This window comes from Cupressus sempervirens, chromosome 11 (genome assembly GCF_028749045.1).
Source record: "Cupressus sempervirens isolate cs-2001-9-10 chromosome 11, ASM2874904v1, whole genome shotgun sequence".
NCBI lineage: Eukaryota > Viridiplantae > Streptophyta > Pinopsida > Cupressales > Cupressaceae > Cupressus > Cupressus sempervirens.
This window is the reverse complement of record NC_143128.1, coordinates 109432013-109450318: the sequence shown is the minus strand read 5'-3', so window position 1 is coordinate 109450318 and position 18306 is coordinate 109432013. Positions and strand designations below refer to the sequence as shown.

Here is an 18306-nt window from a genome sequence, read left to right as displayed (position 1 = left end):
TCAAGGAGAGCCCATTGCAAAACTCATCTCCAGCCCAACAAAGCCATGACTTAAGAGCTTCCTAGGCTTTCCAGATACTCTTAATAAAAAATGAGCCCTGAATGGCCACTAGTTCATGCATGATGAGAAGGGTTTGAAAACCAATCCCCTTCCATGCAGGCTTGTTAACAGGGAAGCCGAAAGAAATGTAGACCAGAATCTTCCAGGATTTGTCCCCAAAAATAGCTCAGATAATCCATTTTGCATAGAGAGAAAGGCTTTGTTTCCAAGTGGAAAAGGCCAAGACCACCAGACTCCCTTGGGAGATAATGAAAATCCCAAGCAACTTTGTGAAAACCATGATTGTCAGAACTAGAAGCCCAAAGAAAATCTCTAAGAAAACATTCCAACTTGAGATAGGAAGCTTTGGAGGGTGCCCAATAGGAAGAATAGCACACATGAGTGGTGGCCAGAATCTTAGAACAAATCTAGAATTTACTAGCAAGAGAAAGTGGCTTGGTGAGCCAATAGTCGAGCCTTTTGCTAATCTTGGCAAGCACAACATTCCAAAGCTCCACAAGAGAGTCCTGGAAGGCAAAGGGAATGCCAAGAAAGCAGAAGATTTTCCTGTGAGTAATCCATTTCCATTGGAACTGGCTGAGCCAAGGTGGAGCTAGCAAAAAGGACTGGCGGTAGTAGAGCATTTTATGCCATTGGATGGCAAAGCCAGAGGCTTGACAAAAGGTGTCCAGACAATTTAAAGAATTTTTTATGTTCTCTTCATCCTCAAGAAAAGTAAGAAAGGAATCATCAGCAAAATGACCATTGACTAACTGGGAGGAAGATTCAGGTAGGGAAATGCCATGAACCAGCCTTGAAGACACAGAATGAGCTAGCAAATAGCCAAAACCTTCAGCAACAAGGACATAAAGCACTAGAGCTAGAGGGAAACCTTGCTAGATTGAACGAAAAAATCCAAAAGCCTTAGATTGCGACTAATTGATGGTAATGCAAGCATTAGCATCACCAAAGAGCATCTCCATGGACTGAAGAAAATTGGGACCAAAACCCAGAGCTTGAAGCATAGCCAAGATGAAGGGCCATTCAATGCGATCATAGGCTTTAGCAAAATCTATCTTTAAAAAGATAGCCTGCTGCTTCGACTTGCAAGCCCATTCCATACCTTCCTAGATAGCAATGATGTTGTCAAGAATATAAATAGACTTGATGAAGCCAGTTTACTTAGGCCACACAATTAAAGGCAATGTGTGCCTGATTTTGAGAGAGAGTGCCTTGGCAATGATCTTATAAGACACATTCAGAAGGGTAATGGGCCTCCAATTGCATATGTCCTCAGGATCACCAGCTTTAGGTATGATTTTGATATTCCCTTTATTTATTATCGCTCCTAAGCTTTAGTATGATATGCTTCGAGATAGACTTTGTGCAGGTCAGGACCTATTTGTTCCCAGAGGTGTTTGTAAAATTCACAGGGAAAGCCATCACACCCAGGAGACTTGTAATCTACCACGGAGTAAATTGCCTCTTTAAGGTCTTTGAGGGAAAGAAGTTGCTCACAGAAAGCATGTTGCTCAACCGCAAGGCAGTTTGGAGTAACAGAGATACACTTTTTGAGAGCTTCCTCCTGAGTAACCAAATTTCCCTACGAAGCAAAGACATTCTCATAACGATGAACAAATGCTTGTAGGATGTCAGGGAGATTGGATAGAATAGTCGTTCCCTGTTTGATCTTTTTAATCCCAACATTGGTATGATAGGCCCAGAGAGCCTGAAAGAACTCCTTTGAGGCTTTATCGCCAACCTCCAACCAATGGAGACGGGCCTTGATTTGAGCTCCACGGGTAGCATAGTTGTTAGCAATTTGCTTGTCATGGCAAAGCTTGGCAAGGTGAATTTGCAAATCCACATCAAAGGGGTTGAAGGAGAGAGCCTTAGAGGCTTTTTTGAGGGTGAGGGTGTTGGCTTCATAAGAGCATTTCCTAAAAATTTTCAGTTGGCGCCCATAGATGCGCAAAAATTGAACAGTTCTGGTAATGGCATCATTCCACCGTTGAATCCATCTCTGTTGGGATGGTAGACGTGGCTCTAAATTCTAGACACCTTGGATGTGTGAGATGGTGGAAGCATGCAGCAACACAGACGTGTTGAGGAAGAATTGAGACTTGGCCACCTTGGGGATAGCTGTTTGCCAAGAAATGAAAAAATAGCTGGGATAGTGGTCGGATAATGTCACATTTGTTACGGGAATGACAGGCAAATCTTGATCTTCAAGAAAAGAGAAAAAATATTGTGCAGAGATCATAGCATGATCGAGACATTTTAAAATGCGGTCAGAGCCAGCTCAAAAGTTGGATCAAGTGTGCCAAACCCCACTACCCTGGTGGTGGTTCGTATTGCGATAAAAAAGGCCCAATTTATTTCACATGTATTACTAGGCTTCTCTTTCCCTAGTTGTCCACTGAAGGGGCATAATGTCATCTTTGTTAGATGCCACTTCAACCATATTGAAGTCCCCACACATGACCCAAGTAGCAGGAGGCAAGTTGTTAGCTAGCCAAACCCACATCTGGGACCTTTCCACAACATCATTGGAGGCATAAACATTAATGACTCCAAAAGAATGATTGTGAATGGAAAGTAAAAGCCAAAGAATTCTATGTGTGGAGTCAAAATCGTGCAAAATAATAGCAAAATGAAGGCAAGGTGACAAGAGAGTAACTATACCACCTAGACTAAGTTCATGTTGAGAGGAAAACATAATGCCATCTTTCCAAATGATGCAACATGCAGTAGAAAGCATGAAACCAGAAATCTTAACTTCTTGTAGGTAGAGAAAATCTAAATTACCAAGTCTATGATGGGAGTCTCGGACATAGAATTTTTTGGGGAGGTCTATAAGAGCTCAAACATTCCAGGAGAGGAAGTTCATGAGACCTCTTTCATATCATCCTCATCCTCAAGAGAGGAGTAGCTATTTTGCAAGAAGGTAGAAACTGGGTGGAAGTCAAATGAGAGATCCTCTAACCTTACAGCCTGCAGTTTCACTTATGGTATCTCCACACATCTAGGAGGACTGTGAGAATGCCTTGTCACTAATGGCACGATGGAAGAAACTACAAGAGGAGCACGAACCCTAGCCAAGGTAGAAACCCTAGCAGCTGCCTTAATCCCCTGCATACTAGCAGGGTTTGGAACCTACGAAACCCCCAAAATAGGCACCGTGGAAGCCGCTTGTGTCCCCATGCTAGCCGGTGTGGATGCTCCTATGGGAATGGGAGGAACCGTGACGACCACCACATAAGATTTCTTGGGGGACAAGGGATTCAAGGGAACCTTGCCCTTGCGTCCAACATTAACCCATTTTTCCTTTTGTCCTTTGGCCTATTTGGCAGGTGCTTCTTTAGGCATGGGCTTGACCCTAGGCATAGCCAAAGGGAAATCCTTGATCTTGTGTTTCGTGGAGTGGCACCTATAACAAGTGTTAGATAGATTCAAGTAAAGCACCTTCTGGGAGAAGGTTTAAGCTCCAATCTGGATTTCCACAGAATCCTTGAGATCCTTGAAAAGATCAACTTCGATGCAAACGCGTCGTTGTGGGTGAGAATTAAAAAATTTCTCAGGCTCCTTGGTGACAACTTTACCAAGGGCCTTGACAATGGACTTAATGAAAGGCTAGCATGGCAAGGGAAGACCTGGAAACTCGACCCACACAGGAACCCTAAGCTTTTTATCATTCGAGACTGTGAAGTCTTGGGACCATTTTTGGAAAAGAAAACCTTTGGTAAGGTTTTGCACAACATCAAGGCAAACTCCATGAGGATTCCAACATTTTTTAACCCAGTCTCGAAGCATAGCTTCAGGAGGAGTCCTACCAACAAAATAACCTATCAAGGTATGTTTCTCTAACTAGTCACAAGCAGCATCAAATTCTTGCAAAGGAAGGATAATGTTAGGATTACCTCGTGAAAGATCTTCGGGACAAACTTGTGTGGGCATTTTTTCTGAGGCAGCGCCATGGTAGTCTGAAGTAGCAACGTGAATACTAGAAACAACTAGTTCACTGCTAGTTGGAGCCATAATATCCTAACCTAAAAGCTCCTGTAGTAAATGTGGTTTGACAAATGGTGCCTATAGAAGGAAAGCTCAGACGAAGAGTCGTACACAAGAAAACTAAAAGTTCGCATGAAGCAAGAAACCCTCACCGCTCCAACTTTTACAACTTTCCTTAATTTAATTTTTTTATTTTCACTTTGTAGCATTGTGTATAAGAGCACAAAAACATTTTCTATATAATATAAGTTTGCTTTTTAAAATTAAAACATAGGTATTTACTAGTATGTTTTACAATTCATCAATTTAAAAAATATTTTTTGAATCTTTTTTTTTTTCAATTTAGAATATTTTTATTAAAATAAATACATTTATAATAAATGAAAGAATATAATTTGGTATTTATAATATTAAACTTGGAAATAATTTTAATATGTTCAACCTATTTTATAATTCAATTTGATTTTATAGGAGCATATATTTGTTCATTGCTTAAGAATTTAAAATGTGGTTTATGTTTAATTGCCTATAAAAATATAAAAAAAGAAATACATTATTTAATATTATTGTAATTAATACTTTATACAATAATATATTATTTTTAATTTATTTAAATATAAGATTTTAATGTATTTAAATATAAGATTTTAATGAAAAATAAAAATGTAAGAGTTAAACAAATTTACATTCATAATTATAAAAAATACCCAAACATCACTACTATTGGCCATAAACATATGTTTAAAATGTCTCAATCTCTACAAACATATGTCCCTATCCTGTACCCTTATCTAATGAATTTTTATGACATACAAAATAATAATAATATAATTAAAATATTATTATTGAAATGTAATATTAGTATGTAGATTGTTAAGATAAAATATACTAGTGTTTAGATTTAAAAAAAACTTATTTTGTTAGATAATTTGTTTTATAATGTAAAATGGTACTTAAATATGGCATATGATTATTTTTTTATCCATCAAGACACCCTCTATTTTCATAATAGTAGCCTTGTATAGTGTAGATAGATAATTCATCTTATATTTTAGAGATTGTCTTATAGGACACTCCCTTCTTATCATTTGGATTTCTCTAGATAATTGAAATTATTTGTACTTGTACATTATAATTGGTACTTACACAAATATTATAAAGTTAATTCTATATAACATGTGTGATGACATATTAAGAATTCTAACAATGTTGAAATAAACTAAGATAAATTAAATTAATTAAATATATAAAAAATTATTATAAATTAAAAAATTTTAACTGCAAAACAAAATTATATTTATATAAAATCAACAATATTATTAAATTGAAAAATAAGTATATTGAAATATTGTTTAAATTTAATAAATTTTAATTATAAAATTAAAGTCTTTTATTTATTAAAAATAAAATAGATCTATTTCAATTGAATTATTCTAAATCAAAAAACAATTTATATTAAAATTATTTTTACCTTGGTTTAAATCTATTTTTTTTAATGATTAGTATAAAGATATTAATACTAATATTAAATAGAAGAATTATGTAAAATAATTATTTTAATAAATTAAGAGCTTTAAAACAAAAAAAATTACGATTTAAAGAAAAAACATCATATAATTTATATTTTCAATAAACTATGCTCTTGGTATAAATGCTTGGACATTACCATATAGAGCATGCATTCATTTTGTACTGGCATAGGATGAGCATAAATATAAAAAATGAATGATGTTAGAGGTCTGAATGTTTTGTTGGAAACATAGAATGAAAGTAATGGCACTAGCTTTAGGCCGATACAAATATTTGACTATTTAGCCAGTGCCCCTACATGCTCACTGTAACATCATTTAGAGTGGAGCATACATTTAAATTAGATACATTATTCTAATGCAATATATTAGATTTGATCTTACAAAAAAAGTTTCAACTTGAGAATGACTCCACCACAATGAAGCAAGATGGTCTCATCATAGATAATTCTCAAGAGGCATTTCATAATGGATGAAACATTCATAATCATAAATATATTCATCTCATTAAAAGAATAAAGAGATTCAATATGCAACAATGATGTCCTTGAATCAAACACAATACCAAAAGTTTCAAGTGAAATGCCATCTATAATTATGTATATAACTAGTCATTTTCACATTTGTTTGATATATGCACATGTACAACATGCATGTAGTACAGATTTAAATAGAAATAAAACCTTTTTACAACATCTTTCATATTGACCCATCTAAATGTTATTTCACATCTTTGGTACAACATAGATTTCAGATTCACCCATCTAAATGTTGTTTCAAATATTTTCATCCCATCCTCACTACGTGTGAAAATTTTAACATCCCTTCCTTCTTCCTATCAAACTCCATTCTTAGTCTTTTGATATCTAGATTTCCTATCAAAAGATGAATAAGCTAGCTACATGCTTGTTGGAACATCATTTAGAGTGGAGAGTACATTTAAATTAGATACATTATTCTAATAGAATTGATTAGATTAGATCTTGCAAAAATGATCTCAACCTGAGAATGACTCCACCACAATGAAGCAGGATGGTCTTATCATGGATATTTATCAAGAGGCATTTTGTAATGGATGAAACATTCTTAATCATAATTATATTCATCTCGGTAAAAGAATAAAAAGATTCAATATGCAACATTGATATCCTTGAATAGAACACAATACTAGAAATTTCAATTGAAATGCCACTTGTAACTATATACATATAACTAGTCATTTTCACATTTATTCCATATATGCACATAGAACATGCATGTAGTACACATTTAAATAGTAATGAAACCTTTTACAACATCTTTCATATTCACCCATCTAAATGTTGTTTCATATATTTGGTACAACATCCTTTAGATTCACCCATCTAAATGTTGTTTCATGTATTTGTACCTCATCCCCACTATGTGTTACAATTTTAACCTCCCTTCCTTCTTCCTATCGAACTCCATTCTTAGTCATTTGTTACCTAGATTTCCTATCAAAAGATAAATTAGCCAATATTAACCTACCTACATGCTCCATGGAACATCATTTAGAGTGGAGAGTACATTTAAATTAAATACATTATTCTAATGCAATTGATTAGATTAGATCATGCATAAAAGATTTCAACTCGAGAATGACTCCACCACAATGAAGCAAGATGGTCTTATCACAAATAATTCTCAAGAGGCATTTTGTAATGGATGAAACATTCTTAATCATAATTACAATCATCTTGGCAAAAGTATAAAAAGATTCAATATGCAACATTGATATCCTTGAATATAACACAATACCAGAAATTTCAAGTGAAATGCTACTTGTAATTATATATATAACTAGTCCTTTGCACATTTATTTCATATGTACATACAAAATGCATGTAGTATAGATTTAAACATAAATGAAACCTTTTACAACATCTTTCATATTCACCCATCTAAATGTTGTTTCATATATTTGTTACAACATCTTTTAGATCCACTTATCTAATTTATTTTTCATATATTTGTATTGCATCCTCAGTAGTGTGACAATTCTAACCTCCCTTCCTTCTTCCTATCAAGCTCCATTCTGAGTCATTTGATACCTAGATTTCCTATCAAAAGGTGAATTAGTTAGTACTAACCTACCTACATGCTCGCTCGATCCTTAATTTCACAAATAAGTAGGGAATCATGTCAACACTTTTATTTTGATTAACATCTATGCCAATTTTGTGTTAAATTACATTGCATTTCAAAGATAGAAAAAAGGTAAAATTCTAAAATTTATCACCTCTTTGAATGACACAATTGCATCACTACTTTTACTAATCATATTAAGCTCTTTCAAGCACCATTGACATCATTTTAACACTAATTAATTAAATAAATTATTTTAAATTAATTTATTAGATAGAAATCTAACTTCCAGTATTCTCCATCAATGAAAATTCAGTGAAACATGTTATATCTATTTGATTAAATAAGAAAAACCTTTAAATTCTAATATAATACCTATTAATAAGATGATAGGACTTTATCAATATGCTAAATTTAAAATAAATAAGATTCATCAAATCCAAAATAGACCTAGTCATAAAATATATTCATCCAAATATGAAGTTCAACAACCAAATCAATCCCAATCCTACATGCCAGCTAGCTTGACTTGACTCTTGACCTGACTTAGTGAAAGTAAAGGGCCAAATACATTGTCTACTTTGAATTGAAATCTTTACTATGACCTTTTACAAATAATTTTCAGTCCTAACTCTAAGAAACCTGTTCGTATTTCTATTTGCACGTGAAATATGAAGTATTTTCTATCGTAAAAGGACAAACTTTGTATCTGCATTGATTGTTTTGTAGATGGAGCATATTGTTAGGCATAGATTGCTCTCGTTTCCTCCTCAATCTCTATAAAATGGATTACACCACTCTATTTTTCGAAGCAGCCATGGTAATCTCTAAAGCTATTGAAATGACAAGAGCTCCACAAAATTCTCTGTTGAAGTTCATTATTGTTGCTTTAGTGTTCACTACCCTATCCAACAAGCAAAATCTATGTCTCTGTAGATGCCTTGATTATGAGTCTGAAGCTATTTTAACCTTCAAATCTTCCTCGAACGACTCTAGTGGGAGATTCAATTCATGGATGAATGGAACTGATTGTTACACGTGGGACAAGATTGCTTGCAACAACATAATGAACCATGTAAAATACATTGGTGCCTTTGATTTTTCCCTTTCTATCCAAGTGGGCATAATTTCTGATACTTTATTTAACCTCCATTTTCTCAAAACTCTGGATTTGGATGGCAATGGCTTAACATGCACTCTTCTTTCCTGCTCAGGCAAACCTTCGTACCTACAATTTATGGGTTTAGTAGGTCATAGGTTGAGTGGGGAAATTCTTTCTACATTTTGTGAGTTCACTTCGAAAGATTTGTGTGGGAAGTTGAAAGTGGTAATTTTGGAAGCCTTTGCATTTTTTGGTTGATTGGTTCTTAAGAAGGCTAATATCAAGGCGTGGTCTTTGCTAGATGCATGATGTTTGTGTGATTGTGTGCATGTGAGTTGGTATTTGATTGGAAATTTAACTATGGCTGGTGAGATGTCTAATCTTGTGGTTAGTGAAAAATTGGATGGTTCAAATTATGCTAATTGAAAATGTGAGATGAAGTTAATTTTACAAATGAAAGATTTATGGGAAGTAGTCACAGAAGAGGAGGTAAAGGATCAAGATGAACTTAATAAATGCAATAAAAAAGATATGAATTCATGTGCTACAGTTAAATTGTGGCAAATTAGTCCAAGGATTAAGCCTCATGTTCAAGCTTTAACAATAACAAAGGCAATATGGGAAACTTTACAAACAATGTATGAAAGAACAAGTAAGTTAAAAGTAATGGATATTAAGAGGCAATTAACTCATTAGAAATGAAAGTAGGAGATAGCATGAATGACCATATTGCTAAATTGAAAAATTTAAGAAATCAACTTGCAATGATGAAGGTTGAGTATAAAGAGTGATGAAATCGTAGAATTTTTAATTAAAAGTCTTCTAGAGGAGTATAATAATTCCATTCATACTTAGAATTAATTGAAAATTTTGAAAATATAAAACTGGAAGAAGTATATGGTGCTTTGTTAAATAAGAAGAAAGGCTTCACAAGTTTACAAGTGAGTCTAGCAAGAGTCAAGCATTTGTAGCTAGAGGAAAATACACGAATTATTATCAAGAAAGAACATATCAAAATCAAAGACCTAATCAAGGGAATCAATATAGAAATAATCAAAGACAATGGTGTAGTGCCTCTTCCATTTGACTTCTATAAGTCATCCTGATGGATGCAACCTTGTTGATCTTTCATTGAGAAGGGATCATGATTATGACCATGAGTGGTCTACACCGTTGAGGTGATTGGATTTATGTTATTGTATCAATTGTTTTGATTATGCTTTGGCTAATTTATGAGATTATAATTTGATTTATGGTTTACTAATGTTTGTGCTAGTGGTTACTGGAATCGATGTAGTATCGTGAGGTTTTTTCGTGATGACCTTGAGATGTGTGCATATATTGCACTATGTGCTATTACCATGCTACATTGGACTAGGTTCCTATAGCAGTGGTTAGTAATGTTTATGACTATGTTCACTTATATATTTTAAGTGCCTTTTCATGTTGTTTTAATAGCTATTATTAAATGCTTTAATAATTAGAAATGGATTGTCCATGTTGGATTCATTGGTTATGTGCTACAGATATTTACCTTGTTATATTTTGATCTGAGAGATATTTTGTTACTCCTATTGTGTTTTACATTTGAGATGACCTGAGGGTTAGATGTTATACTTTGATTTCAGTATCATACATGTTAGATTACTATGCTGTTTATTTGATCATATTGCATGATGATGCCTTTTTGAGATGGCAATGTGTTTTGTGATGATATTTGGTTATCTGATATTTAGATATATATGTTATGTGGTGGATTTAATGCTATGGTTATTTACTTCATTCTTGTGTTGTTATGCTTTATGCGTACATGAGTGATATAAATAGATTATTTTGAGATAATTAAACAAATGATTAAATTAGGTGATTTAATGCATTTATTGCTTTGGCTATGTTATTATATGCAATTACACTTGATCATATTGTTTAGTGTGTAAGATTTATATCCCTGGCAGTGGCACATGGAGTTAGTGATTCAACCATTCATATTTTACCAATGTCATCCTTGTATGGTTGACGTACCCTTATTTTAATTGTTTAATTAAACCTTTCGATGATTATTAAATCCAAACTCATTTGCATTATGTGATTAGACCGGTGAGCATGTCTATACATTTAGAGTTTTGCACTATCTTGAAAGTTGTTAAGGAAATTTTTTTGTTTTTGGGTTTTCGAGTTTTTAAATTAATTTATTTTATTTTTTAGAAGCCTTACCATAGATGAATTCCTATTTCTAGGAATAGCCTATTTTCATTTGGGTCAATTCAGAGTTTAACTAGGTTGGTTGGTTATTTGCCCTAAGTGATTATTCACTAGAAAAATAATAAATATCCGAAAAGGAATTTAATTCCTCACTTCTCACTTTTGAATTTGAATGTTTGAGAGTAAAACCCAAAATCTTCTTCATGAGGATTTACTATTTTGTTCATTGTGGGAGCTACAGGCATGGGATCATCACGAGTTTGAGCTCGTTGGATCCAGCTTGGGGAAACCTTGGATTGTACTGATTTTCAGTTACTTCTATGGGCTATTTATTTTATGTTCTGATTTTTATTTTTCCCTTTTGGTTGTGAGGTAGGGCTTTCCTATTTTATTGTTTTGGCTTTTGTTTTTGGTAGCCATTTGTTTGGAGGCTAAGAACTAGTGTTTTCCTCTATTTCTATATGCTAGTTTTACCCAGTTGGGCAGATACGAACATTTTCCTATTTTTTGAGATGAGGGTTTGGAGTTTTGCACCGTTATGTTGGCCATTTTTGCATATGGTGTCCAAACTCAGTTATTTTTTATTTTTTGAGGTTTTTGTACCCAAAGGTCAAATGGATTTTAATTTTAAAGTTTTTCAAAATTTTGGGGTTTTTACCTTATTTTGCATACTACCCTATTTTCTTGGGCTTTCTTGGTTCACTATTGGTTGTTGACTTGGATCATCTGTTTGGATGTTAGTTAGACCATTGTTGCACTTTTGTGTTTGCATGGGATGTGTGTCACATCCGTACTACCAACTTTGTGTTTGGTTGAGTGATTTTATATTTGGTGTTATGGTTTCCTTTAGACCTTTGTTATTGTTTTGTGGACACTAGGATTCGTGTAGAATCCATGCTCCTAGATTGAGGTTAGTTGAGTGAGTTCATGATGTTTGGTCTTGTTGCATCATTGGGATTCGTGCAGAACCCAAAATCTCAGATTGAGGTGAGTTGAGTGATTTTATGATGTATGGTTTTATTGGCTTTGGGATTCATGAGAATCCATCCTATTGAGTTGATTTCGATTGGGTGTTATTTTGCATTGTGTTCTCATCTAGTCCTTGTGTTATGATCTTCGTGATGGTGGTGTGCCACACACAAGTACATATGCATACATTTTTTAAAGGACTTGCGGATCTCGACCTTCTATGGTACTTCCAGAAGTTATGTTCATTGGGGTTGGGATGGGAGTATGCATTCTCATGGGCACTTTTCGTAGGATGAGCATGGGTAGAATAGGGTAGCATATAGAGTGGGATTCTATCTCTCAGCTTGGTGATTATGGGGCCAGAGGTTGGAAAAGGAAGTTTTAAATAAGTGATAACTAAAGAAAATGTGTTTGTTAATAAAACTTAAGATAATAAAATGTATGTGTGAGAGCCTTTCCGTTGAGGGATGTTGTATCTGCACAATCCAAGCTTGGGCTTGTCGATGCCAAGAGACTCTCCATGATGTCAACCCCTACTTAGTAGTCTTATGAGTGTTTGAACATGGCCTGTACCACTTGCATTGTCTTAGGTTCTTGGTTACAACCATCATATTGTCTAGTGTGAGTGTTAGCCATGGATGTTGTTTTTGTGTGTTTGTGGTTAGATCATTATCTCCATACCACTACTAGGGACCGGTGTAGAGAGATGGTCTATTGTTCTAGCGCGATCATTGTTGGATGTTTTCACTTGGTACTTCAAGTTCTGGAGTATGCTTTCTTGTGATTTATGCTTTCATTGGAATGCTTGGATATCATGTTTAGATGATGTTAGTTTATTTGATGCATTCCCATATTATGATGTTTAACATGTGACTAGATGATGTGAATTGTTGTATTGGATTATCTATTGCTTATTGGTTTAGCATGTTAGATTTTCTTATTATGATGATTCACATGTGAAAGGTGATGTTATTTACTTGGAGGATTATCTTATTCTTTACTACTAGTATGTTATATTTCCTTATGCTTATATTGTAGCATGTTTTCGTAGTGACATCCCTATTACAATAGTACCGATGATATGATTGGTAGCTTGGGATGCTACGTGTGGGGGATAGCTAAGATCTATGATGGTCTTATGATGCTATTGATAGTAAGGAGGAATTGTGCACTTAGTTTGGTTGTTTGGTTATTGCTATGTCATTTTCTATACATTTCGATGTTATTTTTGTACACTGTGATGTTGCTTTCAATAGGTGCTTTTGCTGCTATGGCTTAGATGGATAGATATTCCTCTTTCTTGTTTATGGCATCTTGTTGTTTATGCACTCGAGTGTTCACTCCTTGATCTATGAGGATTCAGTACTCCCTAGTGTGGAGGTTTGTTTTCCTGTTTCATTCTTTGTTTTGGCCTTTAGAGTAATTCTTTCTTTCTTTGGACAAGCATGCATTAGCATTGGTTGATACTTTAAAGTATCGCACGTCCATAAGAGAAGAATCTTGTGATACTAGAAAGTATTGCATGCCCTTGTTAACTCTATTGTGCGACACTCTATTGTATCGCACACCTCTTGGAGAAAGGTCATGTGATACCGGTAAAGTATCACATGCCTTCTTGGGAAGTGTCACCCAATCCTCAATTGTATTGCACACCTTCATTAGAAAGGTCATACAATACTAGAAAGTATCATACGGTGCTGATCTAAAGTATCACTTGGGTTTTAAAAAAACCTATCCAGGGGGATAGTGGGCACTTTCTAGTTTGTTTAGATGTTTTTCTAAGATGTTGTGGATACCCATTATGGTGTTCTCAAATACCTTGGGATTGCATTTCGAATTTGGTATGTTTTGGTTTTGTTTTTGTTTTCATCCTTCCATGGTTCATCATTTATGTTTGGTTGTGATGTTTGGAGATTCATTGGTTGCTCAAATTTTTGATGGAGTCTTCCGTTGCAATTTGTGTGATCCCTATATGATGTTGACATGTGCATTCATACTTGTAAAAAAAAAAAATCTTTGCTTGAATTGAATCCTTGTTTCCAAGGATCTCCAGACAAGGCATTACAAATGGTCTCAACAAAGAGATAATCAAAATAGGAAAAATTATCAAAAGCCACAAAATGAATGGAGAAATTACAATAAGAAAGGAGCAAATACTATCAAATGTTTCAATTATGGAAAAGAAGGGCATACAAGTGATCAATGTTTTAAGAAATGGCAAAAGAGATTTAATCAAAGAAGACAATCAAATTTTGTTCAAGAAGAGGGTGATCATCATATAATGATACCTTCTTTGGCCACTTAAGAAGATTCAAGTAATGTATGGTATATTGATTCAAGAGCTAGCCAACATATGACTCACAACAAAAATATCTTTCCCTCTTTAGAAGCAACGAGAGGTGCAAAAATATTTCTTGGTGATGATAGTTCACATGACATAAAAGGAATAGGTATGATTTCAATGAAAGGTAATGATGGTAAAAATTTGGAAATAACTAATGTGAATTTTACACCTAGGTTGGCCAAAAACCTTCTATCAATGAGTCAAATAACACAACATGGTTATAAGGTTGAGTTTTATTCAAATAAGTGTCTAATCAAGAATATTAATGATGGATACAAAATAGTGGCTAGAGATGTTGAGAGTTATGGACTATATAAATTTCTAGCTAGTGTTGATAAGAAGGTTTATATCATTACAAGATCCATCCTTAAGTGAGTTATGACATCAAAGATATGTTCATTAAATTATCAAAGTTTGGCTATGCTTTCAAAGATGAATATGGTTGATGGATTACCTTGGATAAAATTAAATACAAATGTGTGTGAAAGATGCATGGTTGGTAAACAACCTATAGAAACTTTTGAGAGGTCTACATGGAGAGTAAAGAAAAGTCTAGAATTTATCCATAGTGATTTGTGTGGTCCTATGAATCCAACATCAAAGGGAGGAGCTAGGAATATCTTGACATTTATTGATGATTTTTCAAGGAAAGTTTGGGTTTATTTCCTGAAACAAAAGGATGAAGTGTTTAACAAATTTGAAATGTTTAAAGCTCTTGCGGAAAATGAAAGTCGAAATAAGATCAAGAGAATTAGAACTGACAATGGTGGAGAATATGTAAACAATAGGTTCAAATCATTTTGTGAGCATCATGGGATCAAAGGAGAAATGACTATTAGATATACTCCTCAAAAAAATGGTATTGTTGAAAGGAAGAATAGGACTTTAGTGGAAATGGCATGTTATATGCTACAATCTAAGAATTTTCCTTTGTTTCTATGGGCTAAAGCTATTAATACCACATCTCATGTTTTGAATAGATCTCCCATAAATGTTTTACAAAACATTACTCTTGAATCTTGAAGAAGCTTGGAGTGGAAGAAAACCTAATGTTAAGTATTTTAGAGTGTTTGGATGTGAAGCCTATGCCCATGTACCGGACGAGATTAGAGAAAAGAAATTTGATAAGAAAAGAATTAAGTGCATCTTTGTGGGGTATGATGACCAAAGGAAAAGATATAGGTTGTATGATCCTAGTGGGGAAGATTTGTTTACAAGTAGGGATGTCAAGTTTAATGAGGGGTTTGATGATATGCCAATATCCACTCCTATTCCACACATGGCCATTGAGAATCATGAAGATCCTAATGATTTTGAAATTGGTGAAAGTTCTAAGGAACCCTTCGACATGGATGAAGAATCTAATCCTCCTCCAAAGACTAAGAGCATTCAAAAAATTTATCAAAGGACTCATCAAATTAATTATGCTTTAATGACCACCATAATGAAGACTAATGATCCTCAAACATATGAAGAGCCCAAAGGAAAACATGAATGGGAAGAAGCTATGAAAAATGAGTATGATTCCTTGATAAAGAACAACACTTGGGAATTGATAGAGTTGCCAAAAGGTAAGAATGTGGTTAACAATAAGTAGGTTTATAAGACCAAGTTCAAGTCAGATTGGAGTATTGAAAAACATAAGGCAAGACTAGTGGCCAAAGGGTATTCACAAAAAGAAGGGATTGATTACATAGAAACTTTTGGCCCAGTAGAAAAGATTAGTACTGTCAGAGCTATTATAGCATTAGTAGCTCATTTTAAGTGGCCTCTACACCAAATGGATGTTAAAAATGCATTTTTGAATGGTGAAATTGATGAAGAAATTTATATGACTCAGCCACACGGATTTGAAATTCAAGGGAAAGAACATTTGGTTTGCAAATTAAGGAAGTCTTTATATGGTCTCAAACAGGCTCCAAGGGCTTGGTATGCTAAAATTGATGAATATTTTCAAATTCAAGGCTTCCATAATAGTCCTCATGATCCAAATTTATACGTGAAAAAATTTGATAGTGGTGGTATCATAATCATTGTGCTTTATGACAAAATAACAGAACTCGTTTTGGTTGAACTTATGTGGCTGGGCATGTATAAATGTCAAAAACTGATCTTCTTGTACATACACTCAACAGGAACACAGAATGAAGTCGGCGAGGCTGTTACATTGGAATATGATGCATATGCCATTGGAGATATGTTTAATACCCTTAAATGCAAGAAATACACTCTGAATCTTGCACAAGCCTTAGGCCAGGCAACAATGTTACTGTCATTGGGAACTAAAGGTTGCTGTTACACTCAGCCTGGTACTGTGGTAAAATTGCACTTGCCAAAAGCGATTCCCAAGGGTGGTCAATCTATTGACATGTGGATAAGGGAAAAAGAATTGGTAATTGAAATAGATATATTCCTCAAGTTTTTGTTCCAAGGAATTGGCAAAACCAAGGAAGAGCTTGCAAATGACCTTGTAAAACAAAAGGTATTTAATGCAGAGTATGTGATTCAATATGGAATTGTTGATAAGATAATGAAACCTGAAAAGGCTCTCATGGATGTAGAGGAATATGATCTAGTTAGTTATGAAGGAAAACTTCGACAGATGAAAGCTCGCAGGGTTAAGCGAAAGCAACATAAAGATTCAGCAATGGTACATTAGTGTAGATGCCGGTCGCGTTAGTTTTTCTAGTTAATGATTTTTTGTACACACATTTGTAGTCCCCAAAATTGTTAGTAAAAAGGACAATATTATAATTCTAGTATTCTTAATTTTAATTGCTTGTTAGCTAGGATGTATCATTTTACTAGTCATCTCATCTACACAAAAGTATTGTGTATTAGCGAAGTTGTACGAGAAAATGTTCAAGCTTCTATTAGTGTGGTACCCCACATAGCAAGCAATCCTAGTAAATGTTAATCTGTAGCTTTTAAAATTTCTATTTAACAATCAGTGATCATAAATTTCACATTATTATAGAGTATTGGAAAGTAAGTATATCTTGTTTCAAATGCTCTGATACCATGAAAAAGAACACTGGAGTGTTTAAGTGAAGTCAAGTTTGTATCTCTTCGACATCTTTTGGACTTAAGAGTAGTGACATAATTGTCTCATGGTTGTCATTCAGAGATTCTTGTGAATTCCAACCATTGTATTTAGGAGATAACTGATTGTAAATGGGTACCTAACAAGGCTTTAGGCCAAGACCCATCATATGTAGATTATGGGGAGATATTTAGATAGTTAGTAGATATTAAGTATAGCTATTGTAATTAATTTAGGAGGGATGTTAAAGTAAATTAATTACTTTTCCAATAGTATGGTTGACAGAGACGTTTCTAAAAACAAGCATTTAACATGCCCTCCAAATAAGAGGTTTCAAGATAAGGTCCACAACCGTCCATAGCCACCTCGAGTTGTATTTTTCAACTACTCTCATTAATAATACACCAAAAAATAGTTTAGATATTTCTGTACATTTATTACAATTGCTGTTATAAATGGAATGCATGAGCCTGGTGTTTTCAACGCTCAAGTTTGGAGTAATCTTCTCTATATTGCATTTTTGTATTCTTGGAACAATTCCTCCCAATTTGGTGAATTCTCATTATTTTCTTTGAGTATTGAATTTGAGAGGTAATAGTTTAGAAGGAACGATACCCCAAGAGTTTGACAACCGTAAACTCTTCTCCTTGGTCATTAAGAATAATAAATTATATGGAGTGTTTCCCGGTTCAATCCTAAATTTTTCAAGATTAAAGGTTCTTGATATTGGGCATAACTCCTTTGAAGGTCAGATTCCAAAGACGATTGGCATTCCTTCGGAGCTTCGAATCTTGATAATGAAGGGAAATCTCTTTAGTGGTAGCATTCCTCTAGAAATCAGGCAACTGAAGCAGCTTCAGATGTTGGACTTTCCAACAATTTGTCTGGCTCTATTCCATCAAGCATTGCATCTTTGCAAGCAATGTCTGTGCTAGCAAAGGATAGAAATATCTTGCAGTAG

General features: G+C 34.2%; 1 protein-coding gene across 1 annotated transcript; it reads left to right on the top strand.

The window, feature by feature from the left end:
• The first annotated feature begins 3103 nt into the window (after positions 1-3103).
• LOC149528464 (ATP-dependent Clp protease proteolytic subunit-related protein 4, chloroplastic-like) lies at positions 3104-18280 on the top strand. Its single transcript, XM_089808037.1, has 3 exons — positions 3104-3251; positions 16267-16952; positions 18062-18280. The coding sequence occupies exons 1-3, from the start codon at positions 3104-3106 to the stop codon at positions 18278-18280; spliced, it is 1053 nt and encodes a 350-aa protein (XP_089664163.1).
• The last annotated feature ends 26 nt before the right edge of the window (positions 18281-18306 follow it).